This window comes from Cricetulus griseus, chromosome 5 (genome assembly GCF_003668045.3).
Source record: "Cricetulus griseus strain 17A/GY chromosome 5, alternate assembly CriGri-PICRH-1.0, whole genome shotgun sequence".
NCBI classification, from domain to species: domain Eukaryota; kingdom Metazoa; phylum Chordata; class Mammalia; order Rodentia; family Cricetidae; genus Cricetulus; species Cricetulus griseus.
In genome coordinates, this window is record NC_048598.1 from 26,588,340 (window position 1) to 26,606,322 (window position 17,983).

At 40.7% G+C, this 17,983-nt stretch overlaps 1 protein-coding gene across 13 annotated transcripts in view; it reads left to right on the forward strand.

The window, feature by feature from the left end:
- The window catches only part of Pou2f1 (POU class 2 homeobox 1), a 136,841-nt gene extending 119,898 nt beyond the window's left edge, over positions 1-16,943 (forward strand). For 11 of the 13 annotated variants that reach the window (XM_035444896.1, XM_035444897.1, XM_027417122.2 and 8 more), the window contains 4 exons: positions 1,387-1,492; positions 3,322-3,667; positions 6,015-6,103; positions 8,114-16,943. In XM_035444896.1, coding sequence (XP_035300787.1) covers positions 1,387-1,492; positions 3,322-3,667; positions 6,015-6,103; positions 8,114-8,424 — 852 coding nt within the window. In that variant the 3' untranslated portion in view covers positions 8,425-16,943. The remainder of the gene's footprint in view (positions 1-1,386; positions 1,493-3,321; positions 3,668-6,014; positions 6,104-8,113) is intronic. The other 2 variants (XR_003485644.2, XR_003485645.2) reach the window with 2 other exon arrangements.
- The last annotated feature ends 1,040 nt before the right edge of the window (positions 16,944-17,983 follow it).

Consider the following 17,983-nt stretch of genomic DNA (forward strand, 5'->3'; position numbering starts at 1 on the left):
TGTAATGATAAATCTTTAGGGCCTAGATTAAATTATGTCCATTTAGCAGAGTAATATTAGGTTCTCCCCGTGGGCCGATACTCTGTCTAGCCCCAGGTTCTTGCCCCGTAACAGTACACACCTTTAATCTCAGGACACAGGAGGAGCAAACAGGTGGATTTCTGTATTGAAGACCAGCCTGGTCAACACAGTGAGTTCTAGGCCAACCACAGCTACACAGTGTAAGCAGAGGCGGAACTTTTCTCTTGTCGTAACCACCCAGTTCCAAATATATACACAGAAACTTTATTATTTACGATATGCTCAGCCTCAGTTTAGGCTTGTTACGAGCTGGCTCTGTTAATCTGTATTTTACCATGTGTCTTTGTGGCCTTACCTGTTCTCTAGCATACTTTATTATTTACGGAATGCTCAGCCTCAGTTTAAGCTTGTTACGAGCTGGCTCTGTTAATCTATATTTCCGCCATGTGTCCTTGTGGCCTTACTTCTTCGCTAGCATATCTGTTCCTCTGGCACCTGGCTCGAATCTCTCTCGAACCCACCATTCTTTCTCCCTGTATCTCCATTTGGCTTTCCTTCCTAGCCTTATTCTGCCTGGCTATAGACCAAAGCAACTTCTTTATTAACCAATGAGAATAAAACATTTACAGATTACAGAAGGATTATCCCACAACAACAACATAGTGAGGAGTTTTGCTTGTTTCTTGAGACACAGTTTCACTGTGTAGTCCTGGAACAGAGATCTGCCTGCCTTTGCCTCAGGAGTGCTGGGTTTAAAAGCAGGCACCACTACACCCCATCATAAAATTGCCTTTAAAAAGCCGGGTGTTGGTGGCGCATGCCTTTAATCCCATCACTTGGGGGGCAGAGGCAGGTGGATCTCTGTGAGTTTGACACCAGCCTGGTCTACAAGAGCTAGTTCCAGGACAGTTTCCAAAGCCACAGAGAAACCCTGTCTCGAAAAACCAAAAAAAAAAAAAAAAAAAAAAAAAGTCTTAAAAGTAAGTGGTGGCCCATGTTTTTAATCCCAGCACTTAGGAGGCAGAGGGAGGTGGATTTTGGAGTTCAAAGTCAGTCTGGTCTACGGAGTAAGTTCCAAGACAGCAAGAGCTACATAGAGCTGCAAAAACAAACAAAAGTCTGCTTCACATTCTGTAGTTAAAAATAAAGTCAAGAAAATCATGCATCTACAGAATCAGTGTATATATATATATATACACTGATGCTATCAATCAGATAATTCTATTAATTCTCTTGTTTAGGTAATTTTGACAGTTATACTATTTCTAACTAATTTAGAGTTTGTCTGACTCAACATTATTCAAATTGAAGGACCTTTCAAGTTCTGATTATGTGTTATGAATTTTTTTCTTGTCCGACCTCTAGGTGGCAACCACTCCAAGCCTTGTGACAAGCAGTACAGCAACAACCCTCACAGTCAACCCTGTCCTTCCCTTAACCAGTGCTGCAGTGACTAATCTCTCTCTCCCAGGTAAGGAACAACCAGTTTACAAGCTGTTAAGCAGAAGATCTACTAAATCATGAAGGTGCTAACTTAAGTTATGAATTGCTTTTTTAAAAAATATAATTTCTAGGGGTCTAGGGTGAAGTGTGATCCTAATTAGTCTTGTCAATAAAAACCTGAAGTCAGATATCAAGGTAAAAGCTGAAAGATCAGAGAAACAAAGGAGCAATTGGTCACCTCTTACCTCTCTGAATCCTCAGCCCAAAAGGGGAGAAATCCTGTGTGTTCCACATGTTGTCACTTCCTGTCTCCTCTCTTATAGACCTCCAGACCTCTGGTTAAGTAGTAGCTTGTAGCTCTACCCTCTGGTCTCCAGGCAATCTTTATTTGTCAGAACATAAACAACATATCACAAAACTAGGGAGATTCCTCAGTAAGCATAATCATGAAGACCAGAGTTAGATACAGAGAGTACACTTAAAAGTCAAGTGGGCTTAGTAATCCATCCCTAATCCAGTGCTGGTGAAATAGGAAAAGGGATAGGTAGGCTACACAAATGTTCCAGATTCAGTAAGAGACTGTCCTGGTAAATCAAGTAGAGAGCAACCAAGGAGGAGCGCTAAGCCTCAATATCAGGTCTTCATATGTCCCTTCTCACATACATGCAAACACATATGATCTAGTTCTGCGTGTGTATAAATCTGAACTTGAGCAAGGCTTGCTTTTTTTTTTTTTTTTTTGATACTAGACCCTGGCTGTCCTTGAACTCACTTTGTAGTCCAGTCTGTCCTTAAACTCAGATTCTACCTCCTGAGTTACTGGAATTAAAGGTGTGAGCCACCAGGCCAGCAAAAAAAAAAAAAAAAAAAAAAAAGTTTAAAATTGTTCTTTCTTCTACTAGTCCATCTCCTACATTGTTTCCAAACTTACTTTGTTAAACATCCCTTATTCAGGTGATCTCAAGTGATTCAAGGAGCTGTTTCTCCTTCAAAACCCACAGCAGAAAGCATACTTAAATGGCCAAAGACTAACCACTTCTGCCAACGACTTTGTTCCCTTGGTCTTTTAATTGACATTTCACATTAACATTCAACAGCTAGTTAGTAATGGGAAATTAAACTGGTCGTACTCAAGTTGTCCTATTATTGTGTGATGTGAAACCAACATTTGGAATCAGGTGTATTTTTGGTACTCTAACTAAGTGGCCCAAAATGATATTAAGAAAATGATTTATGCAGAATGTATGTAGAAGACTAGTTGGTAGCTGAAACTAAACTGCATGTGTGTTTACGTTTTTATGATGATGTACATGTTTGTGGAGGCCAGAAGTCAACCAGGGAAGTACTTTTGAGTCTACCAACAGGTTTACCACAGCAGCAGGTGCACAGGGCAGGACTTGTCCAGTAGATTAATTGTGTCTCATCTCCATGGAGGCCAGAAGAAGGTATCAGATCCCTGGAACTAGAGTTGTAGATGGTTGTGTGCTTCCATGTTGGTATTAGTGTTGGGAGTCAAACCTGGGTCTTTTGCAAGAGTACCCAGTGTTCTTATCCACCAAGCCAAGTCTCCAACCCCTCAGTTCCCTTTTTTTTTTTTTTTAATAGAAAATTGATGCTGGGGGAAATAACATGTTTCTTTGAGAATTGTGTTATTGCTTTGGCTTTAAAAATGTTTATTATTGTTATTAATAGTAATAATAATGTCTGTAGAAGTGCTAAACTTGGTTAATAAAAAAGAGCAACTAGGATTAGTGGAGAGTAGGTTTATTCATCTCCTTGATTCTAGATACTGAATGAAATGGCTAGCTTTCCAAACCCATTTACAGCAAGTCATTTCCTATCTGATTCTCTTTTCAGGCACTACAGACACTACGTCCAACAACACAGCCACCGTGATTTCTACAGCACCCCCTGCTCCCTCAGCAGTCACATCCCCCTCCTTGAGTCCCTCCCCTTCAGCCTCAGCCTCAGCCTCCGAGGCTTCTAGTGCCAGTGAGACCAGCACAACACAGACCACCTCCACGCCTCTTCCCTCCCCTCTTGGGGCCAACCAGGTGATGGTAACAGCATCTGGCTTGCAAACAGCAGCTGCTGCTGCTCTCCAAGGAGCTGCACAGTTGCCAGCAAATGCCAGTCTTGCTGCCATGGCTGCTGCTGCAGGACTCAACCCAGGCCTGATGGCACCCTCACAGTTTGCTGCTGGGTAAGAAGCTTTCCCATTCTATTTGCATCTAAAACAGAATCTCTCAGTTAGGATTTCAGTTGCTGTGACAAGACATTATGACCACAACAGCTTTTATAAAAGAAACATGTGATTGAGTCTGGCTTACAGTTGTAGAAGCTTAGTCCATTATCATCTTGGTGGGTAACATGGTGACATGTAGGCAGGCATGGTGCTGGAGAAGGAGCTGAGAGTTCTACGTCCTGATCCACAGACAACAAGAAGTGAACTGTCTGCCACACTGGTCATAGTTTGAGCAAGGGAGGCCTCAAAGCCCATCCCACAGTGACACACTTCTCCTCCAAGGCCACACCTACTCTTATAAAACCATACCTCCTAATAGTGCTACTCCCATTGTGTGGTGCCATTTTCTTCCAAACCACCACACAGAACTAGGAACTCATCGCTGCAACTCTTAGGGAAGATTTTTCACTGTCTTAAATGAAAAGCAAACCTAAGATGGACTGCTTTATGATAGATGTGAACTTAAGTTTCTAAGTATTCATACTACCATTTCCACATGATGACCCAGGACTCAGTCAGTGAGTAACTCAGTGATAAGAGCCAGGAAGAAAGCTCAGACTTCTTATACTTAAGCTGTCTTCATTGAAGTGTAGCTTACCTACATTCTAATTCTCAAAAATGGATAAAACTTGGGAGTAAAGTCATGTCAGATTTTATATATTTTTCATATAGCTTTATTTTTATCATATCCAATCCCCACTCTCCCAAACTGCCCTGAACACTTTCACACATTCTCTCTCTCTCTCTCTCTCTCTCTCTCTCTCTCTCTTTCTCTCTCTCTCTCTCTCTCCCCCTCTCCCCCTCTCTTCCCCTCTCCCCCCCTCTCTCTCTCCCCCCTCCCTTCCTCCCCCTCTCTCAGCACATACACACCTTCATGTTTCATGTCTTTTATTTTCCTTCAAGGAGCCAGTCTAGTTAGAGCTGCCTATATGCATTTGAGTGTAGGGCCATCCACTGGAGCATGAGTAACCTAGCAATGTAAGACCCCTGAAGAAAAGTAATTCTCCCTTTTCCAGCAGTCATCAACTGCCAATAGCTCCTCAGCTAGGGATGGGGCCTCTTGAGCCCTTCCCCATCCACGCTGTAATTTGACTGGCTTGATCTTGTTCAGGTCACCTAACCATACCTGCTAAGCATTCATTGGGTGCAGCTGCTATGTCATGTTTAGGAGGCAGCATTGCACAGCAGAGCTCCTCAGCCTTCAGCTCTCACATCCTTTCTGCCCCAGGAACATCTTCCTCAATATTCCCTGAGTCTTGGTGCTAGGAAGAGGGGTAAGACTATTGATATCTTTTGAACCCAGTCTGCCTGTGCAGAGCCTCCTGGCACTGTGAACGCTAACCAACAGGGAGGAAGTTTCCTGGTCAGTTACAGATTTTATGTTTCTATATCCTGCAACCTAAGGATTTGTGTGTTCAGTAATAGAGTCTTACAGTCTTTTTATGATGGATAGCTAACAGCAGTGGCAATAGCCTATAGTGTTTGCTTTAATTTTGATTTTGGTTTTTTGTTTTGTTTGAGAGGCTTGACCTCTAGAGTCTCCCAGACCAATAACTTGTAGGAAAGTATCCCATGACTGGCACTGGGAGTTTTGTTAATAATGTGTCTTCTGGAAACAAAATTGTCCACCCATTTAGGGTACCTCTGTTCAAATTCCTTCTGTCCATTTTTTTGTTTGTTTGTTTTTGTTTTTCCTTTGGTTTTTTTGAGACAGGGTTTCTCTGTGTAACAGCCTATCTGTCCTGGAACTCCAGGCTGGCCTTGAACTCAATGAGATCCACCTGCCTCTGCCTCCCAAGTGCTGGAATTAAAGGCCTGTGCCACCGCTGCCTGGCTTTTTGTTATTTTTTTTTTTTTGTCATATGTTTTAATTAGCTTATAAACAGAGGGTTCCTATAAGGGTTTTCTTCATATATCCTTAGTTTTTGTTGATCTTCCTTCCTTCTCTGTTTAAACCTTTAATCCCTGTAATTCTCTCCTCTTTTCATACCACACACATATATCCTACCCTATTAAGTCCTCTTTTCCTCCCCCTTTCCTGGACCCTTTTAGGCTTTCTGACCTACTCCAAGTTAAACATAAGCTAAAGATTCAAAGCTAGGAGTCACATATGAAAAAGAGCTTACGGCCTTTGTCATTTCGGTCCATTTACCTGCAGATTTCATTTTTCTTCACAGCTGAATAAAATTCCTGTATTTGTACCAGTTTCATTATATCTATTATTTTGTCTATTTGGGTATATTGTCAAACTGACAAGTATTTATTTCTACATGGCAGTAGAGTGATTCCCCTTTTGCACTTGCAGAGGTGCCTTACTCAGTCTCAATCCGGGAACTCTGGGCGGTGCTCTCAGCCCAGCCCTAATGAGCAACAGTACACTGGCTACTATACAAGGTCAGTCACATTTTTTTCTCAATTGGTGCACCTGAGTGTTTTGAGTGAGTGAGAGTGTGTGTGTGGTAGAAGCTTCCTGCCTTGCTAGAGATTAAGGTGAGGAAGAGGGAAAGTTAAAAATACTGATTAAGTTGTTCCTGAAGATCAAGATGTCCCTGTAAAAATGTTTTGTAGAAGGGGTTCATTTGTTAGAACAACAAATAATACATATTCCAAGAAATCTGGACATTACTTTCTTATGTGAATAAAGTTGGAGGAAGATTTATTTTCTTCCGTTAACCTATCTGAAGGTAAGCTTCTTCAAGTAAAACTCCCCAGTTTTATCCCCACCCGAAGATCGCTAGTTGGAATGGTAGAGTACATCCCACGGATCTCCAGGATATTTTTCACTCTTATTAGATTTTGCCCCATATATATTCCCATCAGTGTAGAACATAACGTTCTTGGATTTGGGTCTAAGCCCATTTGAGTCCATGTCAGTCTTTTCTTGTGTTACTTAAAGTGATACTTTTATTCATACGGTGAAAAATCTGCCTTGCCTTGTTCAGAATCTAAGCTTTGTGCCTAAAGATGCCTATTATATGATTTGGAGAAAATTCCTACTTTGAACAAAAGAGGGTTTTTTTGTTTTTAAACAAGAATTCTTGGGGTCAAAAACAAGCTGACAGGTTCTGTCACATTTCAGTGAGTGATATGTCTAATCATATTCTGTAGTCAATGTTAAACTGCAGACAAAAATCGAATTGCCTAGATTGCCCTGTGGTTTGTTGATTTCTGTTTGGCCAACTTGTGTCTAGGCTGGTGGCTAGATGGATGTGTAGGGCTTTCATTGTGCATAGACATCCTTTAGAATACTTGGGATAAGTCCCTTTTTCCAGCACAGGGGAAGATCTCTGGTGTACAAAGTTATCATAAAGGCAAAGTGCCTTTCCAAAGGCATGAGTGACTATAGAATATTCTCTGGAAAGATGCAGAATCAATCTGTGACCCTGTGCCTTGAACCAGGAATGCTTTACTCTGCACTGGCGCTCAGTGTTGTGTATTATTTGTACGTTCATGCTCAAAATTAGGTATTCCCTTCAACTAGAAATAAAATCTTAGTGATTTGTCCTGTGGGGAAGCACCATAAAAATATTGTGCCCCATTCATTACCAGATCCTAGCTTTAGATCACTCACACATCATTGTGTGTTGTATCTCCTCCTACAATAAACAGTATTCTTTATACAGCAAAAGAGTCAAGTGGTCCAACTCTAGAAGTACAAAAACAAAATTTTTAAATCATGTCTTTCTTTATTTAGTGATAATTGTAAGTTTTCACGAGTAAGGCCTTTGGAAATATAGCTTTCATCTTATGAACTTTTGTCAAATAATTTACATAGTGGTAGTTGAGTTGATAAAAGCTAAATAAAACACTCAATCACCCTAACCTAGTAGTCTTTTGAATGGAGGTAGTTTTAAATCAATTCCACTGGAAAGACAAAATTATTGGATTTTAACAGATACTTGTAAATAAATGATATAAACTTGAGACTTAAAAGATAGAAACATGTTTGATTCATTATACAGTTCTCATAATTCCTCCCCATTAATTTGTCCTGCTTGTACTCATTAAATTGACTTTTTGGGCTAGAGAGATGGCTCAGAGGTTAAGAGCACTGACTGTTCTTCCAGAGGTCCTGAGTTCAATTCCCAGCACACAACCACCTTGAATGAGATCTGGTGCCCTCTGCTAGCATGCAGGCAGAAGACTATATACATAATAAATAAATAAAATCTTCAAAATAAATAAATAAATTGCCATTTCAGTTCTTTAGATGCTTCAAAATTATGAACTTGAGTTCATGTCAGTATAGCATTTAGAATTGAAGGATAGCATTATATTAGACTTGATTATATAATCAGTGAAGAGGTATACTCTTTGCTGCTGAGTAGAGCTTTGCTGATTTGTTATTTGGCTTCTCCAGGATGAAGTTTAATGTTCTTTCTGTTCTGGGGTCTTTTTGTATAGCTCTTGCTTCTAGTGGTTCTCTTCCAATAACGTCACTGGATGCAACTGGGAACCTGGTATTTGCCAATGCAGGAGGAGCTCCCAACATCGTGACTGCCCCTCTGTTCCTGAACCCTCAAAACCTCTCTCTGCTCACCAGCAACCCAGTAAGCTTGGTTTCTGCAGCCGCAGCCTCCACAGGGAACTCTGCACCTACAGCCAGCCTTCATGCCTCCTCCACCTCTGCTGACTCCATCCAGAACTCTCTATTCACAGTAGCCTCTGCCAGTGGGGCTGCTTCCACCACCACCACCGCCTCCAAGGCACAGTGAGCAGCTGAGTGCAAGAGTTGGGCTGCCACAGGCCTTCGTCACTGCAGTATGATGGGCTGCCAGCTGTTTAAAAACCTGACAAGTGTGATTGGCTTCCTCCCACCATGTTGTGAGGGTGAGGGAGACATGCAGAGAAGAAAAAATGCATATACCAGGAAAGAAAAAAAGAATGGAGACAGGACAACGTTCGCCTAATTTTATAATAAAACAATGTCTTTTCAGGATTGCTTCATGGATTGGAGAACTTTCTAACCAAAAATTTAAAAGAAAAAAAAAAGCAGAAACAAAAAAATCAAAAACAGACAGACAAAAATAAGTGAAAGGACTACTTATCATTTCCAGCAGTCATGATGACAAGCTAAGGTGGGTTACCAGTTCCAATAGAGGAAGGGGTTTCTTGTTCTTTTTTTTTTTTTTTTTTTTTCCCTTAAAAAAAATCATTTTTATAGGTCTGTTGTACAGGCCATTAAGTCATAACAAGGTGTTTATAATCGTAACAATTGTGTTGGGGGTTCCTTTCTTAACTGGTACAATTTAGGCAGGCCTGTATTACTGTATCTCTGTTATTGTTTATATATATATATATATATTGATAGATATATTGGACATGTTTATCTCTTGCTCCTGGATCCTATTTCAGTGAGCTCCCACACTGTGGGGAGGGAGGGTTTGGGGGTAAAGGGAGACTTGCGTTCTTAACTTCCAGGAATGTTCTTGCTGGTTTCCTTATCCTTGATGACTCTTACAGAGGTGCTAGAAAATGATTTTCTTTTGCCACTTATGCAAGAGGCTTGGTGCAGAAGCCGAAGGCAGTGTGTGCAAACACTCCTACTCCACACACGCCCCTCCCCCATCAGGTGGTGCCTTTGGAGCACTTTTGTGTAGGAAGGAATTCCTGCTGAACTGTAGCTCTCACTCACCCCCTAACCATTGAGCAACCCTGAGGCCCGAACCCTGTGGTGCAACAATGCTGCTTTCTGCTACTTTCAATAGGAACAGCTGTGCCTGTTGCAGGGCAGGGTTTGGTTCCAAAGAGCAAAGACTACTGCAGACACCTGACTTGGTGGTTCTCCTGATTTCTTTAAAAAAAAAAAAAAAAAAAAAAAAAATGCTCCTACTGTTGATATTTGTTTGCTTGTTTGTTTGTTTGTTTTCATTTTATGAAATTTTTTCCATCCAAACTTTCTTTGACTTACTTAGTCAAGATCAAATTGACTTACTGAAATTGGGAAACAATTCTCTGCTTTGTTTTCTAAAGAAATTCTGTTAGACTGTTTTCTCCTAATTACATAGCCCAAAGAGGTCAATATAAAGAGTCTGAATTTGCCACCTTTTCCTCTAGAGCAGCAGTTTTCAACCTGAGGGTCTCCACCCCTTGGGGTGAGTGACCAACTGTTTCACAGGGGTCACTTAAGATAATCTGCATATCAGATATTTACATTACATTTCATAACAGTAGCAAAATTACAGTTACGAAGTAGCAGTGAAAATAATTTTAAGATTGGGGTGGTCACCACAACATGAGGAACCCTATTAAAGGGTTGCAGCATTAAGAAGGTTGAGAACCTCTGCTCTAAGGTCACAGACGTGCTGTGACTTTGCTGAGTGGCTCATGAGCTCCTCCAAGCCTCAGATTTTCCTCAGTTCTCTGACTGGAAGAGATGCTTTCCTGGCTGGGGAAGGGATCTATAGAACCTCAGAGAAAGGCTGAGCAGGCACATGACAGCCTGTTGGTGTCTCCTGGTTTGTTATACCCCTGCTAGCCAGGTAGGTTTGCTGACGACACACATCTCTTATTTGATGTAAAAAAGTGATTTGCTCCTGTAATTGTTTTCAGGGTGTTTCTAGACTACATAAATGAGCCCATTGAAAAGGAAGAGCTTGTGAAAATGGATGAAGATGGATGAGGGTAATTGAGAGATTAAATTCCCTTTGACAATACCCTGCTATTATCCTATCTGTACCAGAATTTTCACAAATGACGGGGACACTTCAGTGATGTTCATCTAGGTTGCCCTTACTGGAGTTAGGGTGCCCATTGGTGTCTGAGGTGCTTGCTTTGCTTGTGTCCATAGGAAACCTGGATTCTGGGCATTCGTCTCTCTGCACTGTTGCTCAGAAAGGCAGTAACCCAGACACAAATGTATATCTTTCTTTGTGATTCAATCGGGGGTCATTAATATTAAAGGTCAGAAACATTTTGGTCCCCCTTTAAATTTTTCTTTAGTTCCTTTTGTTTATTTCCCAGATATTTTTACCCCTTAATTTCTCTTACCCTTAACTTTTCCTAAACTCACTCTAAAAAAATCAGTGAACTTCAAGCAGGGAAACTAACAAATGCTCATCCACCTATTTTGTATGGTGTGGGGTTTTTTGTTGTTGTTATTGTTGTTCTTTAAACTAAGCTTGAACCAAAGTCAATTTTTAGCAAGCTGCTGTACTAACGGACTAGGTATGATGTGCAGTTCAAGACACATTGAGGAGATAGATGCTACTGACAATTTCTTACTCATTTTTTCTTGATTAATTTTATGTGAAAGCTGCTGCTTGTTTTTAATCTTTTATGTTGGTAAATTGTATCCTCTGGGCAGACATTACCTTGATTTTTAGCTAGTTTGTTTAGGTCAGTGTGTAAATAGAATGGCTGTGTCAGTTAATAATTTCTCTCTTCCCATCAGCTTTCTTTCTTGTTAACTTAATCTTTTACTTTGACTTAACACTCTAACCTTAGTCTGTTCGTGTGATTATAGGGCTATCAATACTGTTTCTGCTCCTAGCAGAGAGTCCCTCCCTTGGGAGTGATGAAGTTAGGAGGAAGAATTCAGGGAGAGATGCTGATTACTCACCATACCAGATTAGAAGTTACAGCATTAATTCCCAAAATTGCTACCAAAGGAAGTTTAGAGTCTTAAGGGACCTGGCCCAGGGAGTTAAAAAGGACAGAGAAAGTCTGTTTTATTTAGTCCTGTAGGGTGAAAAAATATTTTTCCTAAATAAGATTCCCCTACAGACTTTTTTTTTTTAAAGATGATACTAAGCTTTAAATGTCAGTCCAGTGGTTTGTCAGTTCCCCCTTTGTCTATAGTTTCTAGTTGGTTTGCGAAAGGAATGCTGCCTTTTTATATAGTTCATTTAAGGATAAACCTTAAAACCAGCATAAACGCTGTATTGAGAAGAAAAAAAATCTTTAGACAAAGGACTTTAATTTTTCCTCTCCTTTTTCATATATTCAAAATTATGGTGTAAGATGAAGGTACTTTCTACATGTACACATGACACACTGCTAACACCTGCTGGTGGGTGTTGAGTTTAAAGTCACCTTCCGTCACCGTCCCTCTGTCAGCCTCATTCGACGCTTCACAAACACCTGGGCCAGTTTTCAGTTGATACCACTTTTTTTTTTTTTTTTTCTTTTTAAAGCTCTCAAATGTTTTTAAATTGATTGAATTATCTTTGAAGCTAAAGTACTCAGACTCAAAACATTTACCTGCCTTTTATGAGGGGGTCTAGAAACTAAAGGGGTTATTTGAATAAAAGGCATTCAGTTGAGTTTCTGCATTTCCAGAAGAAACACCAGATAGGTTGTTACAGCCCCTTAATTTCATTTTTCTTTTCTTCCCCTTGACATTTATGCACACTCTATTTCAGTTCTGGATTTAGTTAATACATTGTAAGCCAAAGACTAATTTTGAATACATTTTTAGGGATACTATATTTGCCTGTGATAATGGGCCCTCCCTGGAAAGTAATGAATGTAATTGTTTAATCCTGTTTAAGTGATACAGTTTGGCATAAATTTTATTTATTCCCTGTGTAAATCTGAATGACAACAGAAGATCTGTTTGGCTTCTCACAAGAACAGTGCTACTGTTCTAGGAATCAGTAGAGTGCTGTTAGCTTGAATGTCTCTGAAGTCTTATAGGCAGCTTCTTAGAATGAGGAAACATTATTCCTACCCATTAACTTCCTTTTATCTGTTGTTAGGAAAGACATTACCGTCCTGTTGATGTAACTTATTACTCCAGAATGGAACCAAAGGAATCTGGCTTTCATCTTGTGTAGGACCAACCTATTTATACTTCATAAGCTGTATTCAAAATTTCTTAAAGGGACAATTTCAGAAAGATTTTGGGTGTGATCATCTTGCCAATATGTTCTATATCATCATTCAATTTGTTTTAGGGGAAAAGCACAATTATACCTCTTTAATATTATTGTGTCTATTATCTATCCCTCAATTATTTGGGAAGATAGAGGAAATAATCTCTTTATTATCCAGAAGCACAGGTTTTTGCTTGACAGTATTTCAGTTCATCTTAAATGATGATATTTAACTTGCTGGAAACATCAGGTACATTTGTAAATATAGAGATATTATGTTAGAAAAAATGTTATCATTCACAGTCTGAAGTTCTTCTCAAGCTTCGTCATCCTCACAAATCTTCCTTGACCAATAGAGAAATAAGGTCATTGAAATAGAAGGCAAAGAAACACCTATTCCTCCCCAGATAGAAATGCTGCCCCACTGTGCAGCAGTTTCCTGCTGGCCCCGAGGAATGTTACAGTGCTGTAACCTGAGCACTGGTAAAACAGAAGGAAGGGCCTTAGCAACTCCGCAGAAGAGCTTGGTCAGAAACTTTAAATTGGCTTCTGAAGTTGATGAATATAAAGTGTACTTATTAGAACTGAAAACATTAAATACTTCAGTACTAATGGGAGGAAATTACTAAAAGACCTTAAACGCATAATTATCCAAGTGGGCAATAATTGATGTGATAATTTATTCATAACCGTTATGAGTTCACTTTGATTTGTGAGTATGAATAGCATTTACCATGTTATATTTTTCATATAAAGAGATCCCTGGCTACTTTGAAATTGTTTTCAGATACCTAGAAAACTAAGACTTTCTTAATATTTTCAATTTTAAGGAGGAAAAAATAATTCTTTGCTATTTCTCTGAAACTAAGAGCCATTGTAGGTTTACATGATGGCACCCACCATGTATACACAGGCCTGAATAGAAAAAGCAGAAATAAGTTGCTTTCATTCTTAAAGGATGATGGTATCCTCTTTCCCTCCTCTTCTTCTTCAGCCATGGGAGTAAAAGTAAGTTTCTGCCAGGAGGCAGGGAACCTCTTCCTCGGAAGTTGTCCAGTTTGCACCCAGCACCCAGTGCTTTGTGTCTAAGACCTCTACAGCATTCTGTTCATGAAGTAGTTCCTTATTGTGACTTCTCTGCTTTGGGGCTTTTACTAAAATCGGTGAGCTTGAGTGAATTGTGTGTCAGTTCTGGGCTCTGGACCTCTCGTCTCTTTCCTCCTTTTTCTCTTTGAATGGTGGTACCTTAATCTGTGAGAACAATGCTCGTGGGCAACAGCTTCTAGCACCTTCATAAAATACCTCAGCACAGCTTAGCATTGTTGCAGAACTGGCTTTAGACTTAAAAACCAAGTAAGTAGAAGAAAAAAAAATCTTTATAAATAGTGGAAATAATTCTAGCTGTAGTATTTAGTTGAACTAATGTTTATTATGGTTGATAACATGATTGATGCTGTAAGTATTTGGGATCCTGTTTATAGGGTTAGGGAGGGTTGCAATGGGAGAAAGGAGAAATTGATTATGTTAGAAGGAAAATACTGCTCGTATGTGTTTGTTTTTCTTTATATCTGTCTTGCCAAAGGAAACTTGATATTCCCTGTAGTTGGATGGGGGTTTGAGGCCTCTGTCATCTGATATGCAGTGTGCAGAAGCGTGCAGGTGACATATGGGGTGTCCAGTAGGTTCAGGGTGCCCAAGGGCAGATTTACAACCCTTGTGTCTGTGGCTGCCTTGCCTGCTTCTCCTCCCCCCCGGCCCCCAGACCTGCCAGCCTCTCCTGATGACCCATTACCTCTGTACATAACTAAAGCCTAGGCAAAGGAATAGGGTGTGCATGTCCAAGTGTGCAAATGAAAAGAGACAGACAGAGAGACATACCCAAGGAACTTGGAGAGGTAAGTGATACATATTGGTCTCAGAAAATTAAGGTGAAATGAGTCATCCTCTGTCATGTTAGTGAACACTGTGCTAGTAGTATCCCAATGTTTTAAACCTTATTTCCTTTTCTTGTACCAAGGATAATTCTGTCTAGACCAAAACACAAGCAAAGGAAAATCAAATCAAGAAGTTTAAAGCTAACCGCACACTTGGCACCTCTAACAAGATGTGGCATTTAAGGATTGGTTGATGAGATGGAAGAAGTGAGAAATTGTGTTGGTTTAGGGAAAAATTAAAAACCTTTCTGCCCTCATTCTGTGGCAGACTTTCTTGGCTCTCTGAATTCTAATACAAACTATATTTCACGAACTATTTTTTTTTTAAGTAACTATCTCACAGAACTTGAGTGAGATTTGATTTTGATACCAAAGACACTGCTGTACTGTTGATTGTTGTTAAGCTTTCCCAACAGTCAGAGGACAGAGCAAAATGCTAAAGCTGGGGAAAGCTTTACCTTGTCGCTCTTCCTGTTTCCTTCACTCCTTCCTTACTTTTTGAAAGATATCTTACTGGCCATTCTGGCTTTGGAAAGAGATTGATTTTATGCCTCCCTGCTGCTCTTTGAACATGGATTGTATCGCTTGGCATTACATTGATATTCTTGCAGAGCAAGAAACTTGAGAAGTGCAAAAAATAGAATTTTTATTTTCCTTTATCTAATCCTTACAAATAAAACTAGTCCAACCTGTTATATAACAGTCAATATGCAGTTATGAAGAGCAGACTACATGAAAGCCAAATGCTATTTTCTTACTCTCCTGTAGAGCTGTTTTCCTCTACCATGTTTTTAGGTTATGGCCTCTGGGAAGTTAAAAAGTTCATTGTTGAGGCATACTTTTGATAATGTAGATGGGGAGAGAGGGAAAAGACACAAGGTACTAATAGTCCAACAAACGTGATCAGGTTGCTAAACTTCATGAAAACTTTGTTATTCTGACATGTAAAAGTAGTGTTGATGTTGTGTGACTTTTCAAAGCATTAGGTAGGTTTATCTGGTAATAGGGATGTTAACAATAAGAGCACTTGAAACATGCTGTGGGAAAACAATGTATGAACATGAACATCATTTCCACTGTGAAAGTGAGGCTGCCGGCTTCAGGGAGGGAAACGGTTTATGATTTTTCTGCATCCCTGTGTCTGCGCACACTGCACAGGACTCCACTACCTTTGCCATCTTCCAGTTCAAACGCAGGACACTGTCAGGAAGTTAACAACCCCAGACTTACTTACTGGGGGAGGAGTGAAGCTGAGGTCTGCTGTAAAGTTTTCCCATGTTTTGTTTACTCGTTCACCACTGTTTAACATAACCACAACCTCACAAAAACAACTCAAAGCTTCTTTGCTAAATTGGCAGTGGTGTTCATCTCCATTGCTGTATCCCAGGTCTCCAGGCAGATAGCTGGCTACAGTGCTACTTCAACAAGAAGCGTGGAGCTCCTTACGTGATCTCCTTAGATAAAATGTGCAGTCCATGCCCATCCAGTCCTGAGAGAGTCTCAGGGTCTGAAAATTCAAGAGGAAATGCACTACATTTTCCCACACTGGTGTGACTGTCGCTTAGGAGCACTGTGGTAGGTTGGCTGGGGGCCATGTCTTCAGAATACACACGCTTTATAAGAAGTGAACTAGTTAGTGCTAGCCTGGTTAGGTTTAAAATTGCAAACCATGTGGGAATGGGGATGACGTGTTTGCCAAGACTGTGACCATATTACAACATTGGTTTTACACAGTAAATGGCAAATGGAGTCTCCAGATGGTGAGAGGCTTCTTCCACTCCTTACCTCTGCTTCCACGGGAATGTGTGCATTACTCAGTCCACAGGAGGACTCACTGAGGGAGGGACCCTCTTCCCAGAGTGAGCCTCAGTCATTCCTCTCCTCTGTGGTAGTAGTCAAGGCTAGGTGAGTAAGTGTGGGGTTTCTGCCCACCAGTTGTCCAGGAGCTGCCGTATACCTCATTTCTAACTCGTGACTAAGTAACTTTTGCTTTAACTTCTCTCAACCCTACAGAGTTGCCAAGTCTGCCCTCCCTCTTCTCAGCAGCATTGAACTCTGGCCTATAGCATCATAAGACCTGTCACCTAGGGTGGGACAGCCCCCCTGCCCCAAGCCTCTGAATGTCTTGCTTTGAAGCTACTACAAACTGAGGGCAAATTGCAATCTTCTGTTTGTTTTGTTGTCAGGGATCTTCTCTGGTCTCTTGTGTTTCCCCCACCCCACCACCTTGCCTTCAAGCACTGCCAGCTATCCTCTCCCAGATCTGCCCCATACTTCCAACTGCTAGACCCACAACAGCTACTGTCCTTGCCTTTTCCAAGTGGGGTCAAAGGCTGACCCTTCCCCTCTGGAGCCTTGGGGTCCTGCTCATTGCCAGGACTTGGTAGAAAGAACACGAAAGGTTCTTTTAAGCTGACTGCCGCATACACATTTCTCTTGTTTCCTGTGTGACATGACCAAAACAAAAAACAAACAAAAAAAAAACAAAAAAACCAAGCCAAATATTTAAGTTTATTATTAATATTATTATAATTATTATTTGACAATCTTATATCCAGTGGGCTTTTTGGAAGCTGCATCCCTGGCCCTTTCAACATTTTCTTTGAATGTAGTTCTCAACTTGTAATCCCCACCCCCAACGTTGGGGGGAAAAATGAAAAGCTTAACCAGGTCAGGTCATAACACTGCTGCTATAAGCCAGGGGAGGGTGGTTTCTTTGTTTTGTTTTTCCATTTCCAGCCAAAACCAAAGATTTCTTAATGATTGTATAAACTCAAAACAAACAAAAAAACCAAAGAAAAGGGAAGTCTTCGGCTTCGATCCAGTCTGTGGTGTCCTGGCATTTAGAGACAAGCTCAAGGGCAGGTGAGGATACCCCTGACCAGCTCAAAAGGGCAAGCAAGCTTTTTTCCAAGTTGAGAGTTTTTTTGTTCAGGTGCCTGCTCAGTAGTTTTGACTCTTGCCAGTTTGTGAGTGGAACATGCAATGCATAATGCATAAAAAAATATTGGCATGTGACATTTTCTAAAACCAAAGCCAAAACCCCATCACCACCACAACTCAACTAACAGCAACCAGGGTCATCACCAGAGCTTAGCACAGCACCTTAGAGCTGGGAGTTGCTGCAGGATGGCCAGGGACTCCACAGATTGGGGATGCTGAAGACACTGGCACAGGATTGGCTGCTCTGCTGGGTGCTTTCACCTCTGGGGCTGGGTTTACACCCGAGGGGCCCTTCTGAGCCTTCTTTCTCTTTTCTGTACTGGAACTGCTTGGAAGTGGCTGTCCATTTGTGAGGAAACACACAGAGCGATTATCAGACTTTTCTTTCCTTGTTTGTAGTTTTATTTCCTTTTGCAGCACCACTGTGCAACTATGCATTGTATTTCATAACCTTTGTGCTAGGTAGATGCCTGTGACTTTTTAACTTAGGGTGGGTGGGTGGGGGGTTGCAAATGAAGGAGATTTTTACATGGATCTTTTTAATCTCAGTTGATTGGGGGAGGGAGGGTATTTGGTTCTAG